This window comes from Felis catus, chromosome C1 (genome assembly GCF_018350175.1).
Source record: "Felis catus isolate Fca126 chromosome C1, F.catus_Fca126_mat1.0, whole genome shotgun sequence".
NCBI classification, from domain to species: domain Eukaryota; kingdom Metazoa; phylum Chordata; class Mammalia; order Carnivora; family Felidae; genus Felis; species Felis catus.
The window spans coordinates 27,405,776-27,423,049 of record NC_058375.1 but is presented as its reverse complement, the minus strand read 5'-3'; the positions used below and the strand labels follow the sequence as shown (position 1 = coordinate 27,423,049).

Genomic DNA, 17,274 nt, shown 5'->3' with positions numbered 1-17,274 from the left:
GTTCAAGAATAATATACTTGTTGGGGCGCCTGGGTGGCTCAGTCGATTAAGCATCTGGCTGATTTTGGCTCAGGTCATGATTTCACAGTTATAGAGATCAAGCCCAGCATCAGGCTCTGTACTGACAGAGTGGAGCCTGCTTGAGATTCTCTCTCTCCCTCTCACTCTGTCCCTCCCCCACTCTCTCTCTCTCTCAAAATAAATACACATTTAAAAAAGAATAATATTATAATTGTCAAGTGATCAAGTTAGTTCAACAAATATTGACTGATTTCCTTACAATGAGCCAGATATGTTCTTTTTAAAAAAATTTTTTTAACATTTATTCATCTTTGAGAGACAGAGAGAGGCAGATCATGAGCAGGTGAGGAGAGAGAGAGAGAGAGAGAGAGAGAGAGAGAGAGAGAGAGAGAGAGAAAGATGCAGAATCTGAAGGAGGCTCCAGGCTCTGAGCTGTTTGGTAGCACAGAGCCCAACATGGGGCTCGAACTCACGAACTGCGAGACCATGACCTGAGCTGAAGTCAGGCGCTCAACTGACTGAGCCACCCAGGAGCCCCAGCCAGATATGTTCTAAGCCCTTGCTTCTCAAAAAAGCATGGTCACCATACCAGCAGCACTAGCATCATCTGCGAACTTGTTGGAAATGCAAATTCTTTGGCCTCACATCAGACATAATGAATCAGTAACTCTGAGAGTAGGGTTTAACAATCTTTTTTACTAGCCCTTCAGATCATTCTGATGCATGCTCAAGTTTGAGAACGACTATTCTAGATAGTGAGGATATGGTGTTAAAGGAAACAAAGTGCTTGTCCTCTTGGAGCAACAATATACAAATAGCTAAAAATAAAATTGCAGGGATGCCTGGATGGCTCAGTGAGTTAAGCATTGGACTCTTGATTTCAGTTCAGAAAATGATCTCAAGGTTCTTGGATTCAAGCCCCGTGTGGCATTCTGTGCTGACAGCCCACATCCTGCTTGGGATTCTCTCTCTCTGCCCCTCCTATCCACCCCTCTCAAAATAAATAAATAAACATTTAAATAAAATAAAATTGCGGCAGAGGTGTTATTGGGGAAACCAGAACATGGGATAGAGGGAGAATGTAGAGGGGACTCAATCAAGGTCTCTCTGAAGAGTTTGAGCTCTGGAGTCAGACTGAGCAGGATATGAATATTGGCTCCACCAGTTACTAGCCTTTTTAAAAGTTAGTTTCCTGCTAAAATGGAGATAGTAGTATTACTTACCTTATAAATTTACTCTGGGGGCGCCTGGGTGGCTCAGTTGGTTGAGCATCCGACTTCGGCTCAGGTCATGATCTCATGGTCTGTGAGTTCGAGCCCCACGTGGGGCTCTGTGCTGACAGCTCAGAGCCTGGAGCCTGCTTTGGATTCTGTGTCTCCCTCTCTCTCTGCCCCTCCCCCGTACATGCTCTGTCTCTCTCTGTCAAAAATAAATAAACATTAAAATTTTTTTTTTAATTTACTCTGAAGATTAAATAAGATGTTTGCAAAATTCTTGCAACTGTTTTTGTCACAGGGTAAGTAAGCCCCTAATAAATATTAGCCCTCCAAATATGAAGGAGGAGTGCTATGACGGATATTTGTAAATCATCAATGTAGCAATTAATAGTAAAGTGGATGAAAACGTGGCTAGACAGATGCGAGAGAAGAGGGTGGATAATGGGATCTTGTTGGTGTGGCAAAAGTGGGTTGGGAAGTGGTGAGGAGGTAAAGAAAGATGAAGAAAGAGAACTTTTATCTGAACCCAACTAAAGCTGGAAACTTGGAAGAGGAGGCCAGTGGATAAGGTAATTATCCTGGTTTGCCTGGAACTGAGATTCTTGGGAGATGGGATTTCAATGCTAAAACTGGGAAAGTCCTGGGAAAATCGGGATGAGTTGGTTACCCTACAAGTGGATAGGATCACGAGAATGAAGTGGGGATGGTAACTACCATGCCTTTCTTTCTTGGTGCCCTCTGATCTTCTCCCTATAGTAATCTTGTAAAGTACTTTCCAGGGGCTTGATTCAACCAGGAGCCAGAGGGCAAGGGAGCTTGGGTAATGCAGTGGGGAGAAGTCATCCTTTGCTGGACAGAGCAGGATAAGGAAAGACAGAGAATGGACCTGGAGGGGCAAAAAGATAGTAACTAGCAAAATGACAAGGGATTAGAATTGTTTGGGATTAGTCTGACTCCAGACCTTTTATTCTTTTTCCTGTCTTGTCCAAAAAGTCTAGAAATGGTATGGGTGCATGTCTTCTGCATCCTCAAATTAAATTTAAGTAAAATTATAAAGGTTATCCAAGGATATTCTTTGGTATCCGAGCAGCCCACAAAACTTGTCTGTTTGTTCAGTGGCATGAATGCTATGTACAAGAAGGAGGAAGTAGGATCTAGCTGCTCCAGGGATGGAGGTCCTGGAGAAAATCCCCACAGGTGCCTTCGGTTGCCCTGGGATCTTCTCCCAGCTCACTTCCATCCAGCCAAGAAGGCTTATTCCTCACACTGCGCTGTGGCAAGGGTCAAAGCTCAAAGGCCACCACTCTCCTGGTACCGCCTTGCGAAGCCAGAGGGATTCCCAACCTCACTTAGGTTCAACAGACGAGAGGAACCGAGACCCGCCAACCCTACCCAGATTACAGTCTCCGGGCTCGTCAAAGGTGCTTCGTGATTGGTAGGACGGCATAGGGGCGTGGCCTCATGTAGAAACCCTCCTCCGGATTGGTGCAAATCGTTAGGGCGGGGCCTCCACTCTGGCTGGGCGCGAAACCTCGAACGGTGTTGCCGGGCTGGAGACCGCGGGAGCGGCTGCGCTCCGGCTAAGGGACCAGGAGACCCGCTCCGTCACAAGCGAAGCGCTAGGAAGCCGGAGTCATGACGGGCGAAGTACTTTCTGAGGTGGGTTCGTGCACTTGCCGCCCTCCGCGGCTGCGGAGGCCTGGCTCCGAGGGGCGGGTTGGGGTAGGGGTCGAGTCGGGCGGAGCGGGTCGCGGAGACACCGTGGCGGCGCGGCGCGCGGCCGGGCCTGGCGGGATGGCCCCTGGGGCTCGCGACTCTTGCGGTCCGGTCCCGCGGTGGGCTTCCCGCGCCTCGGTGAGCTAGGCGGCGTCGCTTCTGGTCCTTTCCGCGCGCGCAGCTGGCCGCCCAGCAGTTCCTCAGCCGGCCACGCCCGCCCACCTCCCCTTTGGCGCGTTTCCTGCCGCCGGAGTTCTTCCTTGTCCAGGCCCCCAAATGAGGAAGGCCTGGGCAGACCCGGGCCGCTGGGATGCGGGGCGGGGTTCTCCGGAAATGGACGGCGGCAGTCTTTGGGAGTTCGGAATTGGATCTACAAAGGGCCTGTGAGGTCATCCAACGCGACCCCGAAAGAAGTAGGAGTGTCGGGCCCTCTCGGCTTGTGGCTTGATTGCTGGCAGGATTGGGCATAGAAGCATCTGTTTCCAGAACCCTGTTCTTTTCTGGGGCCGGGACTAGTGTGGGACACTAGCCTTGGGAGCAAAATTTAAGAGGGCTCCCCGAACTCAGTAATTAAGATAATGTTTTAGTGCAATTTTTAAAAATAAAAGTTAAAGCAAAAATTCCATTATATGGTTTGGAACAAAATATAAAACTTTTAAATAAAGACAAGATCTGACCCTGCGCTTGCACTACTCCACTTCAGGTGCCTATAATCCTGGCCCTGGTTCCAATAAAACTTTATTTACAAAAGTAGTAGGGTGACCTCATGAGCCATGATTTGCCAGTTTGATTTTTTGTTTGTTTGTTTGTTTTTAATGTTGTACTATTATCTCAGTTACAGGGGTTTTTCAGACTTGACTCTGTTCTGGCCCTGACTGTGGCAGATACTGCTATAAATTGCATAGAAGAAAGTGATTAAAGCATGTACTGAGTTATGTGGTTATCTAAACTCAGTTTCCACATCCACAAAGAATCTTACTGCTTCAGGTGTTGGGAGAATCATCAGCACATATGTGATGATCCTCAGTGATTCCTTAATACCTGTTATCTTTGGTTATTATTTTAATAATTATACCAAACATTTAAAACAATTTAATAGTTGTTACAGAAGCCATTAGGGTGAGTAATGCTCGACTACATTACAGATGTTAACATCTGCCCCCCTATTAAGTCAAGTCAGAGCCCTAAGAACACCAGGGATGTAGGAGACCTGGCCTCTAGGGTCAGCCTGGTTACTTGACTGGTCATGTCACCTAACACACCCATCCTACTTATACTTTTTACTTGTGATTTTTTTTTTTTTTAATGTTGTATTTATTTTTGAGAGCCGGGGTGGGGGGCAGGGGCAGAGAGAGACAGAGATACAGACTCCAAAGCAGGCTCCACACTATTAGCACAGAGCTCTGTGCAGGTCTGGAACCCAGGAACTGTGAAATCATGACCTGAGCCAAAGTCAGAAGCTTAACCCACTGAGCCACCTAGGCACCTCTACTTGTGACCTTTAAAATGGTTTTATTTGAGGGGCACCTGGGTGGCTTAGTTGAGCATCTGACGTGATCTCACTGTTTGTGGGTCTGAGCCCCACGTCAGGCTCTGTGCTGATAGCTCACGGCCTGGAGCCTGCTTTGGATTCTGTGTCTCCCTCTCTCTCTGCCCCTCCCCCACTAGCACTCTGCCTCTCTCTCTTAAAAATAAATAAAAACATTAGAGAAAGACATATATGATTTTGGTAATATGTGGAATTTAAGATACAAACCAGATGAACATAAGGGAAGGGAAGCAAAAATAATATAAAAACAGGGACGGGGACAAAACATAAGAGACAAACGTAGAGATCAAACTGAGGCTTGTTGGAGGAGTTATGGGTTGGGGGATGGACTGGGCAAGGAGCATTAAGGAAGACACTTGTTGGGATGAGCACTGGGTGTTATATGTAGGGGATGAATCACTGGATTCTACTCCTGAAATCATTACTGCACTATATGCTAACTAACTTGGATGTAAATTAAAAAAAATAAATAAATAAAATAAACATTAAAAAACATTTTAATGGTTTTATTTGGAAATTTTCAAACATATACAAATGTAGAAAGGCTGTATAATGAACCTATCACCTAACTTAAATAGTTATCAAATCATGCCAATCATGTTTCATTTATAGCTCATCCACTTTCACCCTCACTGGATTATTTGGAAGCAAATTTCAGATATCATTGCATCCAAAAATATTTCTTTAGGGGCGCCTCGGTGGCGCAGTCAGTTGAGCGTCCGACTTCAGCCAGGTCACGATCTCGCGGTCCGTGAGTTCGAGCCCCGCGTCGGGCTCTGGGGTGATGGCTCGGGGCCTGGAGCCTGCTTCCGATTCTGTGTCTCCCCCTCTCTCTGCCCCTCCCCCGTTCATGCTCTGTCTCCCTCTGTCCCAAAAATAAATAAACGTTGAAAAAAAAATTAAAAAAATTAAAAAAATATATATTTCTTTATACATCTCTAAAAGATAAGGGCTTTCCGAAACAGGTAACACAAATATTACCACACCTAAAAATCTTAGAATTATTGCTTAATACTAAATAGTGTTCAGATTTCATTGACTCAGATGTATACTTTCTGTTTATTTATTTTGTTTTAGAAAGAGAGAGAAAGAAGTCATGAGCTGGGGAAAGGGGCAGAGAGAAAGAGAGAAAGAGATAGAATCTCAAGTAGGCTCCACACAGCGTGGAGCCCAACACAGGGCTCAATCCCATAACCCTGGGATCACTGCCTGAGTTGAAATCAAGAATCGGATGCTTAACCAACTGAGCCACCCAGGTGCTCTGTTTATTTGAATCAAGATCCAAAGTCTGCATATTGCATGGGGTGCCTGGCTGGCTTAGTAGAGTATGGGACTCTTGATCTCTGGGTTGTGAGTTCTAGCCCCACGTTGGATGTAGAGATTACTTAAACAAAATTAAAAACAAAAACAAAATGTGCATACTGCAGTTGTTGATATGTGTGTATGTATCTTAACTATATAGGTCCCCCTTCCTCTCTTTCTCCTTTTTTCTTGAAGTTCATTCCAAAAGTAACACACGGTTTGTCCTATAGATTTTTTTTTCACATCAGGATTGCAATTCTGTGATGTTATTTAACATGTCATTTGGATACACTAAGAAGCAGTTCAAACAGAAAATGTGTAATAAATGCTTGATTCTTTTTATGTACCATTACTCAAAATGAATCATTGCTTCTATAGTATCCTTCAAAGGTGAACAGTGAATTTTTGTGTTTTTCTTTGTCCGGTAATTCTTAATGTCATCCCTTCATTTCGGCCTGCTGATCCTATGATGATTTGTGTATCATTATGTACTCAGAGCTTTCTGTCACCACCTGGTTAATGCAAAGTGTGTTCTCATCTTCTAGGTTCATCTAGAAATCAATGATCCAAAACTTATCTCACAGGAAGAACCCGATAGTCCTTCAGACAGTGGACAAGGCAGCTGTGGAACAATTGTGCCCTTGAGTGATGGAGGTTTGTAATAGTAATTTTATTTTTAGAAATAGAATGTGGGGGCCTGGGTTATAAGTGGATTGGATTAATTTCATTCTCTTGATTCTTTAAATTATTAATGCCTAACCTTATTGTTTGTCTTATTTATTATAAAAGCAAAATTATAGTGCATATACTTTTTTGAAATTAACCATTTCTATTATTAAATGTGTAAAATGTCTAGAAGCTACCACATTGCATGGTTGAAGGCATTCATCCTTTAATAAATGATTTTTAACACCTACCAAAAGAATTAGAACAACTTTACACTTTGTAAATATATATAATTACATTTCTCAGTAAGAGACATTTCCAGGGAAAATGGTTCTTAAAACCTATTTTTAGATTTGCTTTGCTACAATCAGTTCTTAGTGGTAGTTACATAATTTCACAAGGTGACACAGCAGTTGGGTAATTGGATGTTTTTTAGGAGTAGTGGGACCAGGAGGAGGACAAAATAATAGTAGATCTCTGAAAAAAATTATGTTTTCTCCAGATTCAGATGAAGAGATATTTGTGAGTAAGAAATTGAAAAGCAGGAAGCTGCTACAAGACAGTGATTCTGAAAGAGAGGACACAAATGCTTTTCCAGAGAAAACTTACGACAGCGTTGAGGAGGAAAATAAAGAGAACTTATATGCCAGAAAAAATGGAAAAGTCAGAAGGATTTACAAAACTCTGGCAGACAGTGCTGGAAGCGACACTGAGGAGTCTTTGTATCAGGAAAATCTTGAAACCCAGGTGACGCCTTGCTTAGAGCTGAGTCTCCAATCTGAAAACTCTGTGGACTTTACAGTAGACAGAAAGATTTCCAAAAAACCCAAACATGATAAAGAAAGAATGGAAGGAAAAGCAAAAGTAAAATCAAAGAGAAGACTTGAGAAAGAGGAAAAAAAGATGGAAAAAATCAGGCGGCTAAAAAAGAAGGAAACAAAAAATGAGGTATATTTAAATGAATGAATTTGTTCTTTTTCTGTTTTTTATTTTATTTTAAGAGAGAGAGAGAGAGAGCGAATCAGGAAGAGGCAGACAGGGAGATACAGAATCTGAAGGAGGCTCCAGGCTCTGAGCTGTCCACACAGAGCCTGACGCGTGGCTCAAACTCACAGACAATGAGATCGTGACCTGAGCCAAAGTCGGATGCTTAACTGACTGAGCCATCCAGGTGCCCCTAAATTTGTTCTTTCTAAGGCAGATTAACATCTTAGAAAAAAATGCTTTTAGTTCTTGAGGTTTCTGCACTTAGAATATAGCTTCAAGTTGATTGGTTTGTATTGCAAGTAATGAGGTATGTAATTTAAAACTTGTTGGTCTCATTCTCCGTAAATGGATTTCTGATTTTCTCTGCAAGCACATGGAGTATTGCTGCTTGTTATCTGATGAAAATGAACTTTCAGAGGAGTATTTTTTTAGACATCCATAAGTCAGAAGTCTTGTTTGCTAACTAGAAAAAAACATCTTTTTATAAACTAGCTGTTTGATAAGTATTTGAGTTTTTAAAAAAAATATTTAGTTTTTACTAAGTTGGTTTTGGACAGTGGCATAAAATCACAGCATGGACTTCAAAAGATGGCTGTGGGTAGGAACCAGGGAGAATGTTCTAAAATGCCAAATATTTGTCTACCGATACATTATGGGCTTTTTATGGCCTGGTCCAAATTACCTTATGATGTGAAATATTGGAGTTTGGGTGATTGGATTTTGCTTTGTCTTTATGCATTGTCCAGGAAGATGATGTGAAGCAGCCATTTAATGATAGTGGCTGTCTTCTTGTGGATAAAGACCTTTTTGAAACTGGATTGGAGGAAGAAAATAACTCTGCATTAGAAGATGAAGAGTCATTAGAATCGATAAGGGCAGCTGTGAAAAACAAAGTAAAAAAGCACAAGGCAAGTAAAAGATGATTGCAAAAGAGCTAACCCACTGCTCCTAACCTTTGCTTTCTTTTCTTTCTTTCTTTTTTTAAATGTTTTTTAATGTTTATTTTTGAGATACAGACAGAGCACAAGTAGGGGAGGGGCAGAGAAAGAGGGAGACAGAATCTGAAGCAGGCTCCAGGCTCTAGCTGTCCACACAAGGGCCCGACTCAGGGCTTGAATTCATGGACCGCGAGTTTATTGACCTGAGTTGAAGTTGGACACCCAGCTGACTGAGTCACCCAGAAGCCCCTTCTTTATTTTCTGATTTACTATTGAAACCATTTTTTTTTTTAATGTTTATTTATTTTTGAGACAGAGACAGAGCATGAATGGGGGAGGGTCAGAGAGAGGGAGACACAGAATCTGAAGCAGGCTCCAGGCTCCGAGCTGTCAGCACAGAGCCCCATGCGGGGCTTGAACTCACGGACTGTGAGATCATGACCTGAGCCGAAGTCAGATGCTTACCCGACTGAGCCACCCAGGCACCCCTGGAACCATTTTTTTTTTTTTTTTAAGAGAGAGCACGTGAGCAAGGGAGAGGAGAGAGGGGCAGAAGGAGAGAGAGAGAGGGAGAGAGAATCGTAACCAGGTGCTGAGCCCAACACAAGCCTCGATCCAACAACCCTGGAATCTGTGCCAAAATGAAGAGCTAGACACTCAACCGACTGAGCCACCCAGGCACCCTTAAACTTTTTTTTTTTTTTAATGTTTATTTTTGAGAGAGAGAGAGAGAGAGAGAGAGACAGAGCACAAGTGGGGGAGGGGCAGAGAGAGGAGACACAGAATCTGAAGCAGGCTCCTGACTTTGAGCTGTCAGCACAGAGCCTGATGGTGAGGCTCGAACTCATGAACCATGAGATCATGCCCTGAGCCGAAGTTGTCATTTTTTTTTTAAAGTTTTTTTTTTTTTTCAACATTTATTTATTTTTGGGACAGAGAGAGACAGAGCGTGAACAGGGGAGGGGCAGAGAGAGAGGGAGACACAGAATCGGAAACAGGCTCCAGGCTCTGAGCCATCAGCCCAGAGCCCGACGCGGGGCTCGAACTCATGGACCGCGAGATCGTGACCTGGCTGAAGTCGGACGCTTAACCGACTGCGCCACCCAGGCGCCCCCGAAGTTGTCATTTTTAACTCCAGAAAAACATGTGGCAATTGATTTCAGTTTTTTGGCTGTCAATTTTAGAATCAGGCAATGCAAGTGATAGACATGCTAACTTGTATGGAAACTAGTATTTTAATTGCCCTCATCGGAATGTTAGGGGGAAAAAGTAAGATACTTTATATTGTGTAAGAAGCAGGTAAGTAATGGGACAGAGGTATACATTTTATAATCCTGTGGCCTCTAAGAAATGAACCTAAAGTGTTTCTGGAGGGGTATCAAAGAAAAGCAGCAGTCAAAACCTCATTGTCCTGAGTGTTTGGAAGCACAGTTGTTCTTGCTAAGATTACCTTTAGCTCCCTGGGAGTCATTGTCCCTCCTTAGGGAAAGATGAAATAAAGAAGTATGAGAAATTACGGCCCAACCTTCACTTGAGATAGCAAATTTTTTTCTAGGCATTATAGGATGCTGTATGTTTAAAACTCTCTATTTGATAATTACTGACTTTTTATTAACATAGCATGATGTGATGTTGGGGTACAAAAGCAGTCTTTTGAGTAAGCAATGTCTCTTATTTCGGTTTATTTTTTGTCCATATTTTTCAACTTGTAATCTTCTCTTTTAGAAAAAAGAGCTGTCTTTGGAGAGTGGGGTCTATTCATTTGAAGAAGAAACTGAGTTATCGAAAGGCACCATACGGAAGGTGGGATAGAGCTCTGTACGTTGTCATGTTGGTTTCTTTCCCCAGGAGATTGTGGATTTCTGAGGGATAAATGTTTTATCAAGTCTATCATATTTTCCTGGTACCCATGGTATTGCTTTGTGTACAGTAGGGACACAGATATGGATTGTATTGAATTCAATGTGATATGCAAATAAATGGTCTCCCTGTGTTTATTTTTTAATTTACTTATTTAAATTCAAGTTAGTTAGGGGCGCCTGGGTGGCTCGGTTGGTTAAGCGTCCGACTTCAGCTCAGGTCACGATCTCATGGTCCTTGAGTTCGAGCCCCGCGTTGGGCTCTGTGCTGACCGCTCAGAGCCTGGAGCTTGTTTCAGATTCTGTGTCTCCCTCTCTCTCTGCCCCTCCCCTGCTCATGCTCTGTCTCTCTCTGTCTCAAAAATAAATAAACATTAAAAAAAATAAATAAAAAAAAAATAAATTCAAGTTAGTTGACATACAGTGTAGTATAGGTTTTAGGAGTAGAACCCTGTGATTCATCATTCATATTATAACACCCAGTTCTCATCCCAACAAGTACCCTCCTTAATACTCATCACCTATTTAGCCCATCCCCCACCCACCTCTTCTCTAGCAACCTTCAGTTTGTTCTCTGTATTTAAGAGTCTCTTATGGTTTGCTCCCTCTCTGTTTTTATCTTATTTTTCCTTCCCTTCCCCTATGTTCATCTGTTGTGTTTCTTAAATTCCACATATGAGTGAAATCATATATTTGTCTTTCTCTGCCTGACTTATTTTGCTTAGCATAATACAGTCTAGTTCCATCCATGTTGTTGCAAATGGCAAGATTTCATTCTTTTTGATTGCCAAGTAATATTCCATTGCGTGTGTACATTGTGTATACATGTAAATACACACACACATATACACACCACATCTTTATCCATTCATCAGTCAGTGGACATTTGGGCTCTTTTCATAATTTGGCTATTGTTGATAGCACTGCTATAAACATTGGGGTATGTGTGCCCCTTTGAATCAGTATTTTTGTTATATCCTTTGGATAAATATTTAGTAGTTTATATTGTACTGAATTCGTTAGTGCTTACTTTTCCCTCTCTATCCTCTTTTCTTGGAGAGGGCAAACTCTTGAAGGATGAATGTCTTTCTGGATAATAGCATTAACATAGTCTCTTTGTTTTCTTTAAGGAACGGAAGGCAGCCAAATTAAGTAAGGAAGCGTTAAAAAAACTGCACAGTGAAACTCAGCGCCTTATTCGAGGTAATATAAACCAGTACAGTAACTTTGTGGCAAATCACAATATTTCTTTGTAAGCTCCACTTGGATATTGGGGAATTTTGGTTTTTTTAATATTCTTAATATAAATTATAATACCAAGTTTAAAATTGATCTTGGTGAATGGCCACTGTTCTAAAGCCTCTGGAACATAAGTATAAACTGAGAAAATTTCCAGAACTGTATTAGTGCTAAGGAGGGAGGGTTTTTTTAATGTTTTTCTGTGGACCAGCTGTATCAGGATTTGGGAGCTTTTCAAATGTGTAAGGTGTTAGGTCCCACAGAAATTCTGATTCAGTAGGCTTGAAGTGGGGTCCAAGAATCTGTATTTTTTAATTATTTTTTAAATGTTTGTTTATTTTTGAGAGAGAGAGACAGCATGATCAGGGGAGGGGCAAAGAGAGGGAGAGACAGATGATCAGAAGCGGGCTCAGCACTGATAGCAGAGAGCCTGACAGGGGGCTTAAACCCACAAACCACGAGGTCATGACCTGAGTCCAAGTCGTTCACCCAACCAACAGAGCTACCCAGGTGCCCCAAGGATCTGTATTTTTTAAAAACTTCCTGGATCAGTTTAATTTCACAACTAGGTTTAAAAGCCACTGGTCTCCAGGGAGTTCTTTTGTAGTTAGATCCTGTCTTTATTAAAGCCAGGATTGTTTTCTATTTCTGGTGATGGCTTTCACTGTGCTGTTTAGTTGACTGAACATGAAGTAACATTTCAGAATATACAGTATGTGTATTTGCTTGTTTTGTTCCATTTTGTAGAATCTGCACTTAATCTTCCATATCATATGCCAGAGAATAAAACCATTCATGATTTCTTCAAACGTAAACCTCGACCCACTTGCCAGGGAAATGCCATGGCGCTACTGAAGTAAGAATTCTCTTTCCTTGAGATTATAATTTTTGTAAATATTCAGTTTTGTAGCAAACATCTGGTGTAAAAAAGTTCAGATTCCTCAGTCTCTTAAAACTGTTATAATGGATTCATTATGTGCTGAGATGAGAGTTTCACACTTAGGATAATTTTCAACTTGAGCTTATTTTCCCCTCTCTAGGTCATCTAAGTATCAGTCAAACCATCACAAAGAAACCATAGACACTGTAAATACAAGTGAGATGAATAATGGCCACCATAACAAAGATTCTGAGCAGACAGTGTGTGTGGGACATGAACTGGAAATTAACGCACTCCCTGCAGTTTCAAAGGAACCCCAGATCACTACTGGATCAGGGGAATCTTGTAGTAAGGATATGATGGGAAGTGAAGAGCTAGAAATTCAGGAGAAACAGAAGCAGGGTGATGGCAGACCTCCACCTGAGGACAGCTCAGTGGCACATCAGGAATCCAACTTCCTCGGGAATGAGGACAATGAGGTGTGTCAGGCTGGAGGGCTTATGGCACCTGAACCTCGTGCCCTGGAGGGAGAAGAAGGCCTGAAAAGAACAGAAGAAGCAGATGAGAAGGTGGAAGAGCCCAAGCAGCAAACTAAATCAGTAGTTGTGCCACTTGAAAAAGCAAGGAGGTTCACTCTGGATAGACTTAAGCAACTGGGAGTAGATGTTTCCATTAAACCTCGGCTGGGTGCTGATGAAGACTCCTTTGTGATACTTGAAGAACCTGAAACCAACAGAGGTAATCCTTTGAGTTGTGGGGAGCCTCCAGAGTGATTTGTTCTGGCAGCTTTTTGTTATTTGCTACTATTTGGGGATACGGAACATAGGAGAAACCAATAACTGCACACATGAGCTTACTCTATAGATACCCAGATGTGGGTACAATTCTATTTAGATAAATTTGGCAGGGCATCAGGATGTCCTCAACCTTGTTTAAAATAGGAGCCTATTGATAGGTTAACATACAAAAGAAGTACATTGCTGTCGTGTTATTGTATGACATTCAAAAAAGCATTGTTCATGTTTTTACTGTTAAAGGAAAACATTTTGGTTCAGTAAATTGTCTGCAAAACTGAATTTCTTTTTTTCCCGAAGTCATTTAAGAAATACTAAACTATCCACGACACGCAAGTTGCTGTAGGGCATACCAAGAGAAATGTGATATTTATCATACAGTTAAGGTACTTACACTCTTGTAGGGGAGATAATAAGTATGCAAATAACAGTAATACAAGAGAGAAAGTGGAAAGTGACTTCTATAATGAGCATGTATCACTGATAATTGGAAAAATTAAATGAAGAAAAGGGAAAAATAGTCTCTGCTGAAAGAAACATTTAGAATAAAGTGCTATGGCAGTTTAGAGGAAGGATAAGTTTCTCCCAATAGGTGGTTAAAAGAAGGCTTAAAGTGTAGGTGGATGTAATTACTTGTTCACTGCCTTTCCCTTTATACTTTGAATAGGGATCTTCTGGCTTGTTCCCTACTCTATCACCGGCGCTTCCGCAGAGGATGACACATTGTAGGCATTTATACTGGATGAGTGATGAATGAATGAATGATCCTTCAAGACAGAGCTCAAGTATTACCATATTAGGTAGACTTCCTGACTAGTAGAATTGGATATTCTCTCGTCTGCATTGAGGCAGTTTGGCATGATAATTAAGAGCTTAGGCTCTGTAGCAAGAGCAAGGTTTGAATCTGGGTTTGCTATTTACTGTTTAACTTTGAATATGCTATTTGACCTCTCTGAGCCACCTTTTTAAAAATTTTTTCTTTAAAGGATATCTGGTTCATAGGGCTATAGTGAATATTTGTTGAAATCATGCATAGAAATGGATAACATAAAGAAGCATTCAAATGCTTGCTCCTACTTCTGTTATTAGTGAAATTATTTGTATTAAAACTATAAGAGCTTATGGTTGGTGGGTGCTCTGTTATCCACAGTATCTGGTGTGTAAAATATGCTCAGTGAGTCTTTGTTGATTGAATGGGTGGACTTTGTGGAAGTGGAGAGAAGGACATTCTTGGAAGGGACAGAAAGAGTTCTGCATGGTATTATTGGAAGGATGTTATAAATCCATTTGACCAGAATAGGAGATGGGTTGGAAGGGTTGTTAACAGAACTAGCATAGATCCATTAGCAAAGAAATAGGAGATTTTTAAGTTTATTTATTTATTTATTTTGAGAGAGAAAGAGAGAGAAAGCACACAGCGGGGGCAAAGAGAGGGGGACAGAGGATCTGAAATGGGCTCAGAGAGAGAATCCCAAGAGGCTCCATGCTGTCAGCGCAGAGCCCAGTACAGAGCTCGATCTCATAAACCATAAAATCATGACCTGAGCTGAAATCAAGAGGTGGTCACTTAACTGACTGACCCACCCAGGTGCCCTGAGATTTTTTTTTTTTTTTAATATTTATTTTTTGGGAGACTGCAAGCAGAGGAGGAGCACAGAGAGGGGGACAGAGGATCTGAAGTGCGCTTGTGCTGACAGGCTGACAGCAGTGAGCCTGACGGCGGGGCTCAAACTCATGAACCGTAAGATCATGACCTGAGCTGAAGTCAGATGCTCAACCGACTGAACCACCCAGGTGCCCCCCAAGATTTTTTTTTGTCTGAAACTCAATGTTCTTTAAATAGTCCTGAACTGAGACAGGAAAGAGAAGAAACCTTTTTTTGAGTACCTACTGTATTAGACACTGATAGATTCTTTATTATTGTTCTTAATTCTCATGGCTGCAGGTATTACTTTGCAATGAAGAGATGGAGGCTTGGAGAGGCCGGGTAATTGTTCCAATATTACACTTGGCTTATATAGGGAACTAGCACAGTGCCTGGCACATAGTAGGCATTTGGTTTTTTTTTTTTTTTTTTTTTAACATTTATTTATTTTTGAGGCAGAGAGAGACAGAGCATGAACGGGGGAGGGGCAGAGAGAGAGGGAGACACAGAATCGGAAGCAGGCTCCAGGCTCTGAGCCATCAGACCAGAGCCTGACGCGGGGCTGGAACTCACGGACCGCGAGATCGTGACCTGAGCTGAAGTCGGACGCTTAACCGACTGAGCCACCCAGGCGCCCCAGTAGGCATTTGTTTTTAACTCAGAATATGTTTTCCTTCAGAAATAGTATTTGACATGAAAGTTGGGTTTCCAGACCAGTCAGTTCCATAATATGTATGAAGTTAGGATCAACTTTTATTTATTTGTGTAATAAACTTTCATTTAGCATGGTGTTAGATGCTGTGTATACAAGACATAGTCCCTGCTGTCAAGGAAATTAGAGTCTAATAGGAGTGAAAGACAGGCAAACAGGCCATTACACGACTGTGTATACCCTGAGCCTAGAGAAAGGGTACCTCACTTGGAGTACCTCGTGGGGAGTCAAGGAGGCTTCTGAAAGGACCTGATACCTGAGGTGACTCTTGAAAGCTGAATAGGATATACCAAGGTAGAGAAATGAGAGAAGGCTTTCTTGGTGGAGGGAACAGACCCACAAAAGACCCAACAGAGGCAAGAGAAAACACAAGGTATCCTGATGAGGTAGGGTGAAGATTGCAAGGACTTTAGGAATGGGTAACTAGTGAGGCCAGATCATGCAAGGCTTTTAGGCCATGCTAAGAGCTTGGAGCCTTTTGTTAGTAGAGGACCACTGAAAAATTTTTAGCAAAAGAAATGACCCAATCAGATATTCATTTTTGGGACAATCTAGTGGCTAGTATGGTGGACACATTGGAAGGGGTTAAGAGTAAAAGCAGTAGAAAGACCTTAATTTCCTTAATATCACATGGAGTAAGGTTTCCATGAGAAAAATGCATATAGATCCAAACTCTGGGGTACCAGAAATATATTACTTCTGTTTCCTGCAATAGTGTAGGGAAAGTCTCTGTCCTCAATTCCTCTACTTTCTGGACAAAGAACAATGGGAATGAGAACAGTTTTAGATTCAGGCTGCCGATGGACACTGAGCTGGAGCAGAGACTTTTCACTTAGAGAGGACATGAAAGGAGCTAGGCAAAGACTGTTGGACGGAGAGGAGCCTGAACAGAGATCCTAGGATGAGGAGGGAGATGGTTGAGCAATATAGTAAAAGGCAAAAGTAGGTGCTGTGGTGCACTGGGGATGAAGAGCTTTTAGGGGCCTGGCTTTCTCCATAAGAATGAAGGCAACCCCTCTGCCTCACTATCATTTTAGGTCCCAAGTAAATCTTCTTCCACATCCATTTCTTTTATTCTTTTGGTGCCAATAATGATTTGCCTATTTCTGTTCCCTTTCCACTGCCACTACCCATTGCTTCCAGCCTTACTGAACTGCTATAAAAGAGGATACAGACCTACATCTTCTCTCCTTGCACTTTTGTTTGTGATATAAACATACTATCCTTTGGTGTTGGATTTTTTTGCTACTAATAAAGTTAGAGAGGGGTGCCTGGGTGGCTCAGTCAGTTAAGCATCCAACTTCGGCTCAGGTCATGATCTCGTGGTTCTTGAGTTTGAGCCCCACGTCTGGCTCTGTGCTGACAGCTCAGAGCCTGGAGCCTGCTTCAGATTCTGTGTCTCCCTCTCTCTCTGCCCCTCCCCTGCTCATGCTCTGTCTCTCTATCTCAAAAATAAAATACACATTAAAAAAAATTAAAAAAAAAAAAACGTTAGGGACTCAGAATGGAAAGGCTTCCTTCCAGTCCTATCCCCTTCTAGGGCAAGAAAAACCACAACTAGTTTTGCTAACCACAAAACTACTACAATATGATTTGAGGGCATTTTTTAAGAAAAAGAACCAAACTTGGAGTGTCCTGGACATTTTATGGAAGAGAAGGCATCCCTCAACCCCGAAGGAATCTTTTCTCTTTATTACTGTCTCTCTCTTAAAACAGAGCTCACTGTGGTGTGATGCAAACAGAGGCGTG

The 17,274-nt window shown here is 42.1% G+C and overlaps 1 protein-coding gene across 4 annotated transcripts in view; it reads left to right on the top strand.

Moving 5' to 3' along the window:
- CLSPN (claspin) overlaps positions 1–17,274 on the top strand; it is a 70,415-nt gene that overhangs the window by 35,050 nt on the left and 18,091 nt on the right. For 3 of the 4 annotated variants that reach the window (XM_019836646.3, XM_045035537.1, XM_045035536.1), the window contains exons 2-8: positions 6,351–6,459; positions 6,974–7,419; positions 8,205–8,366; positions 10,122–10,199; positions 11,386–11,458; positions 12,242–12,350; positions 12,535–13,112. In XM_019836646.3, coding sequence (XP_019692205.2) covers positions 6,351–6,459; positions 6,974–7,419; positions 8,205–8,366; positions 10,122–10,199; positions 11,386–11,458; positions 12,242–12,350; positions 12,535–13,112 — 1,555 coding nt within the window. Of the gene's footprint in view, positions 1–2,686; positions 2,898–6,350; positions 6,460–6,973; positions 7,420–8,204; positions 8,367–10,121; positions 10,200–11,385; positions 11,459–12,241; positions 12,351–12,534; positions 13,113–17,274 lie in introns of those variants that run through there. The other variant, XM_011284735.4, reaches the window with a different exon arrangement.